Source organism: Erinaceus europaeus, chromosome 18 (genome assembly GCF_950295315.1).
Source record: "Erinaceus europaeus chromosome 18, mEriEur2.1, whole genome shotgun sequence".
Lineage (NCBI taxonomy): Eukaryota > Metazoa > Chordata > Mammalia > Eulipotyphla > Erinaceidae > Erinaceus > Erinaceus europaeus.
In genome coordinates, this window is record NC_080179.1 from 60173465 (window position 1) to 60185604 (window position 12140).

Below are 12140 nucleotides of genomic sequence, written 5' to 3' on the forward strand. Positions count from 1 at the left end.
AAAATAAAATTATATGAATCAAATATTTATTAATATAACAATTATGTACATCATACCCTTATATGTATGTTGGAGATTACCAAGTATTTTTCACATTCCCTTCCCTTTCCTTTCCTTTCCTTTCCTTTCCTTTCCTTTCCTTTCCTTTCCTTTCCTTTCCTCTTTCCTTTCCTTTCCTTTCCTTTCCTTTCCTTTCCTTTCCTTTCCTTTCCTTTCCTTTCCTCTTCTTTCATGTCCTTTTCTTGAGCGTGAGAGCAAGTGAGAAGAAGCCCACAACATCATGAAAGCTTCCTTCAGTGTGTTGGGGGTTGGGCTTGAATGACGCTTTGCCATCTCATGTACCTTTTTGCATCTTCACATAAATTTAATATTTATGGGACATTAAGTTTATTAGTAGAAGTTTCTAGACCTAGTATGAGTTTGTGTTTGTAGGCGTGCGTGTGTGTGTGTGTGTGTGTGTGTGTGTGTGTGTGTGTGTAATGTTGTGGTTGCCAAGCATACATGCCTTTGTTGGATAGAAACCAAAATAAAGAAACATACCTTCTTGGTTTACTAAAATACATCAGGCAAATGAAAAATTTTCATTTGTTCATGATTTAATATATATTAAAATATATATTTGAAAATTGCTATATCCATGTATACTTTTTCAAATATACATATATTGGTTTAAAGTTGTTTTTTTCTCATATACTTCATGAAATTATTGTGAGGAGTACTTTTTTCATACTAAACATAAAATTTAACTCAGGTTCTCAGGAATCAAATCTCCAGTGAGTTCTGAGACAATTGTATTATTAATAGTCTACAAGAGACTTTATGTACAAACAGGCTATAACTTTGATATTTAGTGGGACAACAAAAGCCATTAAATATTCAAGAATTGCAAACAATCATAAATACTTTCTTAATAGTTTCAATCAGGCAATGTCTCATGACTGACAGATGTGTTCATTATTTTCCTCAGTGTTTGGTCAGAGTCGACATCCCCAATGTCTTAGAGCTTAGAGTACCAGTTTGATCTCTGGTATTACATGTGCTAGAGTGATATTCTGGTTATCTCTCCTTCTCCTCCACTCTTTTTTAAATAAATAAATAAATAAATAATTTTTAAAGAAAATATTTAATAATGTGTTACAAAACATCAGGCATTAAAAGTATTCAATTATTTTTCTGTTTTCATTGAGGAAGATTGATTATTTTTACAGTAGATACAGTTGTTAGCATATGTGTAAAATTTCTCAGTTTTCTGCAAAACACTCTCACTCTAAGCCTTGGTCCTCCTCCACCATCATCCACCAGGACCTGAAAGATCCCACCACTCCCAAAAGTTATTTACTTTGGTAAATCCAGTCCAAGTTCTACTTTGTGTTTCCCCTTTCTGCTCTTATTTCTCAACTTCTGTCCATGAGTAAGGTCATCGCATATTCATCCTTCTGTTTTTGGCTGATCTCACTTAACATGATTCCTTCAAGCTCCATCAAAGATAAGGTGAAGAAGGTGAATTCTTCATATTTACAGCTGAATAGTAGTCCATTGTGTATACGAGGTTGCTCCCATGTTTTGACTACTACAAATCATACTGCTATGAGTATATATATATTAGTGTTTGGTTTCTTAGGATATATCCCCAGGAGAGGAACTGCAGGATCATAGGGCAGATCCCCTTCTAGCCTTCTGAGAGTTCTCCAGTCTGCTCTCTGTAAGGGTTGGATCAATTTACAATTCCACCAGCAGTGCAGGAGGGTTCCTTTACCACCAAAACTTCTCCAGCATTTATTATTCTCCTTTCTGATGTATGATATTCTCACAGGGGTGAAGTGATATCTCATTGTTGTCTTTATCTTCATTTTTCTAACCATCAATGTCTTGGAGCATTTTTTCATATGTCTGTAGGCCTTTTAGATCTCTTCTTTGGTGAATATTCTCTTCATAACCTCTCATTTTAGCATTTTAGGATGCAGTAATTTTTGTTGTTTCTGCTGCTGCTGAGTTTGTTAAATTCCTTATATATTTTGCTTATTAGCCTCCTGTATGATGTATGGTATGTAAAGACCTTCTCCCATTCCATAAGAGGTCTCTTTGTTTGGATTGTGGTTTCTTTTGCTATACAGAAGCTATTCAATTTGAGAGTCCAATTTATTTATTTTTTAAAAAATTTATTTGTTCTCTTTTGTTGCCCTCGTTTTATTGTTGTAGTTATTATTGATGTTGTTGTTGGATAGGACAGAGAGGAATGGAGAGAGGAGGGGAAGACAGAGAGGGGGAGAGAAAGAGAGACACCTACAGACCTGCTTCACCACTTGTGAAGTGACTCCCCTACAGATGGGGAGCTGGGGGCTTGAATCGGGATCCTTACGCTGGTCCTTGTGCTTTGTGCCACCTGCGCTTTACCCACTGCGCTACCGCCCGACTCCCTATTTATTTTTACTTTAGTCTTGCAACTGGACTTGTGTCATTTAAGATGCCTATAAAACTTATATGAAAAGAGTTCTGTCAATATTTTCCTCTAAATATTTGATAGTTTTTGGTCTAGCATCCAAGTCCTTGATCCATTTGGAGTTTACTTTTGTGTGTGGTGAAATGCAGTGGTTCAGTTTCATTCTTCTACATGTTTCAACCCATTTTCCCAACACCATTTGTTGAAAAGATTCTCCTTATTCCATTCAATATTTTAGGCCCTTTTGTCAAAAAGTAGATGTCCATAGGTATGGGAACTTATTTCTTGGCTCTAGTCTATTCTATTCTGATTCTATTGCACTGGTCAGTATGTCTATTTTGGTTCCGGTACCAAGTAGTTTTGATTACTATGGTCCTACAATATAGTTTGAGATCTGGGTGTGTGATTCCTCCTGTTCTGTTCTTTTATCTCAAGATTTCTTTGGTGATTCTAGGTATTGTTAAATTTTTTAATAAGATAATACAAGTGCCTACAGAGGCATGTATGGTAAAATTTATTATAATATAAGAACACATGATTTTATCTAGTTATGGGAAAATATATTTGTACCCTGTGCTTGGTATCATTTGGGAATAAATCATATTATGTAATTACCTAAGAGTGACAGTCCTAGGTCTGGTTAAAGTAGAACCTTATATATAATTCTGGAGTGCTGGAGTGGGTCTTAAACTAGTGTGCGTGTGTGTGTGTGTGTGTGTGTGTGTGTGTGTGTGTGTGTGTCTGTATGAAAGGGGGAGAGAGAGGGGAAGATAACTGGCATAAGCATTTCAATTTTGAATCCTCAAGTAATGTTTCATAGCCTAGGAAATACTACACATTTTAACATAAAATTGCAGGAACTATTGGATGCTCCAATCCACATCTGGGATCAAACAAGTGTGGGGAATCCTAGGTTTTGGCTACTACAAATGATACTGCTATGAGCATAGATATACATATGAGTGTTTGGTTTGTTAGGATATATCCCCAGGAAAGGAACTTAGGATCATAGGGCAGATCCTCTTCTAGCCTTCTGAGAGTTCTCCAGTCTGCTGGGGATGGGATTGAAAAAAGAAGGGTATTTGACCCTTCATATGCAGGACAAAAAAAAAAAAAAAAAAAAAGAAAATCACAAAAGGGACCACTCCTTTTTGATAGTATATCAACATATTTTCTTTAAAACTTATAAAGAACAACTGCTTTACTTACTTACAAAGTATAACATCATATTAAATAAGAATGGCATAATTTGGGGATCAGCAGGAGGCTAAAATGGTGGAAATGCATACTGACATGTACAAGGACCCAACTTTGAGTCCCAGGCCACTAACTGGGAGCTCCTAATGACAAAAGCTTCAGGAGCAGTGGGACAGTGCTGTGGTCTCTCTCCTTGTTTTTCTGTCTTACATCCTCTGTGCAAAGGAAAGGGGAAAAAATGGTCACAAAGAGCAATGGAGTCTAGCAGTCACAGAGTCTCAGTGACAACTTTGATTACCACAAAAAGAAAAAAAAAAGCCTAATTTATATTCTGTGCTTTTGATCTAGTTTTTAACCTCCTGTTGATAGTGACTTTTTACTGCAATATCCTACTCTGTAATTCATAGATCTTATTTATTATCTTTTCTATTAATGTACTTATTATTTCTCTCTGCTACAATCTGTATGTTAACTAAATATGAAGCCTTGTAATGCTTTTTACAGAATTTCTAACATCTAGAACAGCAACCAGTACAGAAAAGACTTTCATTATATATGACTAGTGGACATAAAAAATAAATAAAGTTAACTGAAATAGATTATTAAATAAATTGAAAAATTTGTAAAAATCTATAAAAATTGCAGGTAGGTACATTCTTTGTCAATAGAAGTCTTATCTTCATAAAATCATTACCATAGCTTTTATTTATTTTAGTAGTTGGGAATATTCAAATATTTTCAGCCATTACTAAGACAAATTTAGTACTTCAACTGGAAATTTTTCTTTCACACTAGTTTTACTACTCTTGGTCCACAAGACTCTATACTAAGTCGGCTATACTGTGTTTTGAGATGATCAAGAGAACTCTGAGGAGAAAAATCAAAAGTAAATGGAGATGGGCCTTTTTTAAAGATACATTGTCATTTTACTACTTTAGAAAGAACCAAGGATGTCTAAGGTGCTTATGATTTACTTATAAACAGCAAAATTTTTATAGCTTTAAACTTGAATTTATCGAAGACTCGGGATGTCTACAATGTTATATTGATAACATGATTTGTCAAAAAAATCATCACCTCTCAGATTTCAGGTTGAAAGACAAACATTTTAGCTCAGTGAGCACATATATATAGAACACAATATTTCTGATTCTGTGACTCACAAGTTGTATGGCAAACCTAATTTTTATATAAGAATTTCTATTATTAATCTCCATATTTTTAAGGTAAAAAGGTAAATAAAATGCACCAATCTATTCTTTGTATAGAAATATTGAACTGTTAAATATAGTTCAAGTGTGAAACATCTACAACATGCTCTCATAACCTTCATACTGTCACAGCAACACTACAGATGTGCCTGGCAGTCAAACAGCTGTTAGAGTTGATCTCGGTTACTGTAGCAGAATGCAAAGAACCATAAATGTCACTCAGATACCATTATCAAAGTTAGGATTATTAGTGAGAATATATAGTCGTGGCACAGAAATTAATACCTTTTAAAGTGAAACAAAGAACTCTGTATATTATATACCTATCCTTGAAAATGTCTAGGTGAAAATTAAAATAACCTAAATACATTGATTTAGCATAAAATTATCATCACCCTTCTGAAATTGTCAATTCTCCAGCACCTAACAGCACATTATGGAAAAACGTAGGAAGACAGATTCTACCAAGTTCAATTAAAAATATATATTTGACACTCCTTGGTAATATTAACTCATAGTGGATTTACATTGCCTTAATCAGTATACAACAACAACAAAAAGACAAAAACAGGGATATTTTTCATTTTACTGCTTCATTTGTCACTCAGAAAGAGTAATTTTTTATCATTCAAGGTTTGATTTAAAGTAAGACTGAGTTACATGATTGATCTTATGCTTTGTTCATTCCCTCTAAAGATAGGAGAACCCACTATTCATTACCACTCATGCTATAAATAATTTCAGTCTTTCTCTGCTTTATTTTCTCTCCTTCTCTCTGATTCATCCTGTATGCCACCAGTAGACTGATTCTGCTAAAATGTCATTTTATTCACATTATTACTTAGCTGCAAAACCTTTCCTGTCTCTTACCCCTTGTGGATTTCATCCAAACCTCATTAATGTCACATTTAAGTTCTTTCATCCCCAAACCTTTCTCTTTCCATATTACCTCTGTCACTACAACCTGTAATCAAAACCTCTAATAGGGATCCATTTATTATTACCATTGTCCCCTTTATGGATGGAGTCTGGGATTATTTCTATTGTTTTTTTTTTTAATGGAATTCCTGGTTGCTGACATCTTTTGCTCACTCCTTTACTTTTTTTTTTTTCCTCTGATATTTAACCTTAAGACCATCACTTCCACAACGGACTCACTAGAAATACCCAACTACACAGTGGCCTCTCCTCGTTTCTGTGGTTTTTCATTATATAAATGTTCTTTGTAAATCTCAGACCTCATTTAGAATTCACTAAGTTAAATGCTACAGAGTCTTTACATCTCTTTCATGCTTACATTATTTCTAGCAGTGCATTACAAACCTTTTGAAGAAAATATTCACTTCCTAAGGTCCCCTTTTTCTCCAGTGATAGCTAGTACAGTTCTCTTCATAAAGTAAGTAGATGATTAATGCTCTATAAATCACTGATTTCTCAAATGTTCAAGCAGGAAGCAGATTTTATAGATGAGGAAACTGAGGTTTAGACCCATGTATTTACCAGCCTACTGGTGACTAGCAGTCATTCAAATATTCTGTTTTTTAATTATTCAAAAAATATGCCATTTCTTCTTTCCTGTTCACTCATATGCCAATTAATTTATAATATGTTAATTTAACATAACTATACCATATATGTCTGCATATACAATTACATAAACCTATCTCTAAATAAAAGTAACTATAAACAATTAAACTCATGTCAGAAAATAGTATTTTCAGGGTATCTCTATAGGTTTGCATTAAAATTCTGTATAAATTAAGATACTATATGCAAAAAATGTGATGGCAATGAGAACGTTGATATCTTTAATGCACTTTGAATGGCATGGACAGTATTTTAGTGACAACCAAACATTGTAAAAAACTCTAATGTCATGTGAAATTATATTTTCTGTGTTATTTATCTGATTGCAAACTCACATATTCCATAATGGTAGATAAATAAACTCAACTTGAGTCCTGTAATACTTGAAATGCTGTGGAAATTCAAAAGCTTGGTTTTATAATGAAGCTTTTAATATACTATAGAGAACAAGGAAATGATGTTATTGTATAAATTAAATTAACAAATATTTTTAAATCAACTGTAACTTGGGTTCTGGTTAAACTTAATTTGACATTCATTGCATTAGTTGCAAGTGCTGTATCTCTGGGCAATTTGATGGTAATGTCACGGATTGTCACTTACCATCTTTCAGGATAGTTTCTCGCTCTGTGCCATCTATCTTCTGCCGACCAATTAGGAAACTGGTGGTGTCAGCAAAGTAGATATAATTGGTTTCTGCATGAAAATCTAAAGCACGAGGGTTTACCAGATTTTCTATGGGGATCATGTATTCATCAGCTATCTTGGTATTCAAGTCCATTCCTCTAACAATTCCTGGGCGTCCTTTCCCATAAAAGAGAAATAACTCATTCTTTGGTCCTGCAGAAGAAAGATTACAAACATAAACAACTGATGCTGCCTAATCTTCTTTACAATGCATAATGCCACTGTTTAATTAACTGGCACAACTAGTGTTTTTTAAAATTCAATACCAAGAAATAAACCCTAAAATATGCCAACTGTATCTTGATGCAAGAAGGCCAGCTAATTATATTACTTTAATTAAAACAGAAATTACTTCTATGAATGACTTATATTTACCTAATTATCCTTTTGTCTGTAACTTTCTACCATAGCAAAAAACATGACAGACCATTGGATAGCTTGCAACTGTAAAATGGACATTTATAAAAACATCATGCACAATTCATTACAATCTAACAGTCTATAGAAATAGTGCTCACTAAGTTGGCAATGAGAAAAACTTTTGAATATTTCAATACTCCACTTTCTTCCTATTTTGCATCTACAGACTGATAAAGACAAACAAAAACAACTACACAGTTATACTTGAATATTAAAACATTGTAGCTACATAAGTGTGTTTTTAAAATCAAATGTCAAATAGAGCAATGCATGCTTTTTCACCTTATAATTGGAATAGTAGAGGTTGGTTTTTCTACCAATAACTGATGTTCAGCTCCATCTTACTCTAAAATTAAACTGTACAAACAAGCAGAAAATAAAATGAACAATAACAGTGGCTCTAGTGAACTTTTTCCACTGAATGAATTGACTCCATTAGACTTTCACATTAAGATGTATATATATACAGTTTTCCTATTGCTATGGTGGGGGCCAACGTCTTGAAGCCAATCCCTTATGCTTGCTGCCCTGTGAGCTTTATTATGGGGAACCCTGATATGTTCCCTTTTGTGTATGTGTGAGTTTTACTGTACTATAGACATTTGAAAGCTCAAACTACAGTTACAGGCACTTATACAGTTATAACTTAATTAAAAAGCAACTGTAGTATTTCAAATTGATAGTAGCAACGAGGTCGTCTTTAGTTGTTTCTGCTGATATTCACTCTAATAGAGAAGTTGAAATGTTCTCTTTTCCATTGTGTATATCTTCAGGCAAGGAAGATGGTATCTTCTATGTTTTTTTGTTTGCCAGTACAAAAATATCTCTTTGTTGACAAATAAAATCACTTTGATATTATTTCTAAGCAAATGCTGTTAGTGCAAACTTCTTAATCCCTGGATCATAATAAAGTAGTATTTTTGAAGTTCCCAGTACTGTTTGTGACTTCCTAATGCCTTACCTTCTGATTCTGACACAATTGTTTGGTGGAGGTTGTAAGACATATTCTCAAAACAAAGTTAAGAAGCTGTTGTTTTGAACTTTTCAATTATTTCATAAATTTATTTGCATTTAATTTTTTCTACTTAATGTAGCTAGATTTTTAAATATAAATATACCTGGATGTTGATGGATTGCTATTTCATATGATAGAAGTCAATGCAATATCGATCTTGTCTTTCTGTCATCCAAATGTGTTTACATTTGTATACACATATACATTGGTAAACATGTATGACTATATTTGTGCATGACATGTCATCACTTTTCAAGGCTGGTTGCAAGAACATGTACATACATACAAACATACACACAACTTCAATATTGAGGCTTCTGACACATTACTCTCCATTACACAAGGGGACCTCTTTAACATGAGACTTGCTATCTTCACCTACCCAGAATTTAATTCAAAGTCAGAGATGAAAACAAAGTACTAATATTAATATATTTTATCACCTTGAACCTCTTTGAGTTCTCAAAGAAAAATCTATGTGCTATAGATTCTAATCATTTAAACCTAAAATTATACCAATTTTACTTGTCTCATTTTCTAGTTCTCAAAAAACACTTCACAAGAACATGAAAGATAAGCAGAGAAGGACAAAGACAGAAATAAAAAGCCATTTCTATGACAAAATGGTATTAAAATAGTTTGTAAAAAAAGTTGGTATAACTTATAATTGTAGTATTTGGAGACAGTAAAATATATATACAGCATCAGTCTGTAAATGAACACACTTTCTACAAGGGTCATCCCACCATACCTAATTCAGCCAATTTTTATGTGTAAGTTTACACTTTCAAAAGTAATAATACAAAAACATCATCTTATTTCACAAAATAACAAAATAATATTTATATCCTAGTACTTTCACAAGATCTTTGTGCATTAGGAAGTTTTGCAATCAAATTACTAAAGAGACTGATACTTAATTAGTATAGCTCCACATGAGACAGTTAAATGAGAAAAATTCACATCCCAGTGATGTGAGAGAAGACTAAAGTACAACTTTATGTGACTTTCTTTTCTGTTAGATTCAGTAATAAAAGGCTTATTTCTGGGAGCAGCATCTTAGCTCAGATAAAAAGAAATCTTGTAAACTCAACATCCCATACTTAGTAGATCAAAAATATTTTTAGGGTATTAAGAAAAAGACTTTACTAAATATTTGCCTTATATTTTCTGAAACTGCATAAATTTTATGATGCTAGATGCTGATTAGTTTTACACACACACACATTGAATATAAACTTTGAGAGAAAAATATTACTGGTACATATTTTCCAGCAAATTTCACCTGACGAAGCTTCATGGTAGTATGATGTTAATGCTACTAAATAATACTACAAACCCTGTTCTGAAGTAGTAGCTTCTGGCAAAATGTTTGGTTTTAAAAACATACTTTTGCATGACCTGCCATCACTTCCCAAGTTGAAGCCAGTCCTGCAGCGACAAGTCCGTGTTTTGTAATTGCTGCTGAGCAGACAGATGTGAGAACATCCCCCTGGCTTTCCATATGGGTCCACTTCACAGGCATGGCTTCTGACTGCAGCATTTTTTTTTTTTTTTAAAAGAAAAGACAAGAAAAGCACTCTTGAAATCCTCAAAAGACAAATGAATTACATTCATGAATATGCTGGAGTTTTTACAGTGTAAAAAAATATAATTGAGCAAAAATCAATATGCCCTATCATTTAGAAAAATAGTTTAAACCCTATAGAATAAGAAGTATGGGGCTGGGGAGACATGTAAAAGACTTTCATTACATGCCTGATACTCTTAGGTCTCAGGTTCAATCCCCAGCACCACTATGAACCAGAGTTGAGCAGTGCTATGATCTCTAATAAAATAAATAAAATATTTTAAAGAGGTATGAATATGTCCAAATTCCTCAAAGACTGTGTTTTACAATAGTGCTTAGTGATAAAATATTTTTATATGAATACGAACTTCATATGTAAAGAAAATAGTGATGTATTTATTTGGTACATTACTGTTACACTTTCAAACACACATTTCTTCCACATATAGAGAAGATATTATAATATACGACTCAGTAAGAAATCAAGAAACATAATATTTTGAAATATTCCACTATATGGGCATTTAACCTAGAAGAAATGTAATTTAATGATCATGTTACTTGTGAAATGGTAAGATCTGATTGTTTTTAATGTTTCCAGTTAATTACTACTTTGAGGCACCTAGCACAAAAATTATGCATAGGTGTGACCATAATTACCAGGAGATTGAGTTTATTAGTAGAGATTGAATAGAAGCAGATCATAATTGTACAAATTAGAGAAAAATAAACAAATATCATATGGAAAAGATAAGAAAATCACAGTTGGGTTGAACTGAGATAGTCATAGTAGAAATGGTATCAATAAAATTCTCTTATTGCTGTAATTATGTTCTCTTTTTTTAATTTTTTATTTAAGAAAGGATTAATGAACAAAACCATAAGGTAGGAGGGGTACAACTCCACACAATTCCCACCACCCAATCTCCATAACCCACCCCCTCCCATGATAGCTTTCCCATTCTCTAGCCCTCTGGGAGCATGGACCCAGGGTCATTGAGGGTTGCAGAAGGTAGAAGGAAGTGAATCTGAAAAACACCAGAGTAAGTCAGGTACTGTTTTACTTATCTTAGAGAGAAGAGAAAAAAAGGAAGGACACATAGAAGTAGTGATAGGTGTATGTGTGACTTAGTAGGGAAGTGAAGAGGGGCCAGGCAGTAGTACAGCTTGTTAAGCACTCACTATCATGCTCAAGACCTGGGTTCAAATCCTGGTTCCCCACCTACAGTGGTAACACTTCACAAGTTGAAGGTCTACAAGTATCTTTGTCGCTCTCCCTCTTTAACCCCCCTCTCCTCTTAATTTCTCTCTGACCTATCAAGTATAGTAGAAAGGAAAAGAGGAAAAAAATGGGGGGGGGGGAGGCAAGACTGTAGGAAAAAAAATGAACAAAGTAGATACAGTTATCCCGGGGCTGTTTGGTGACACACCATGTTGAATGCACATGTTACAATGTGCAAGGGCTCAGGTGCAGCCCCCAGTCCTTACCTGCTGGGTGAAAAATTCAAGAGTGGTGGAACAATGGTGCAGGTGTCTCTTTTTCTTTCTCCCTTTCTATCTCCCACTTCCTTTCAATTTCTGGCTGTCTCTAACCAATAAATAAATAAATAAATATTTGTCAAAGATATAGATATACATGTGGATGTACACAGTTACCTTTATATAGAGATAGAGACAGATACAGTCAATCCATATCTGTGACTTGAAGAGAACTATTGCAATTTCCGCTGAAGGGGGATAGGGACAGAGACTCTGGTGATGGCTACTGTGTGGAATTATATTGCTGTTACCTTATACATTTGTAAATAGTGACTAAATACTGAAGGGAAAAATTAACTTCACCACAAAATTTCTCTGAAAAGGTTCCAGTGAACTCTGAAAAAGTTCAGTCGCATGGCATTAACCAAGCGGCTGCCGAGATTTAACAAACTTCTCAAGTTTATATGTTCCTTATTCTCTTTAACTTCACATCTTTAAAGCATTGAATGTATTATTTGGCTACTACTGGTTTTG

General features: G+C 33.9%; 1 protein-coding gene across 1 annotated transcript in view; it reads right to left on the reverse strand.

The window, feature by feature from the left end:
• The window catches only part of LRP1B (LDL receptor related protein 1B), a 1816831-nt gene that overhangs the window by 819761 nt on the left and 984930 nt on the right, over positions 1-12140 (reverse strand). Inside the window, exons 10-11 of the mRNA XM_060178059.1 lie at positions 9948-10091; positions 7039-7275 (exon numbers count right to left, since the gene is read on the reverse strand). Coding sequence (XP_060034042.1) covers positions 7039-7275; positions 9948-10091 — 381 coding nt within the window. The remainder of the gene's footprint in view (positions 1-7038; positions 7276-9947; positions 10092-12140) is intronic.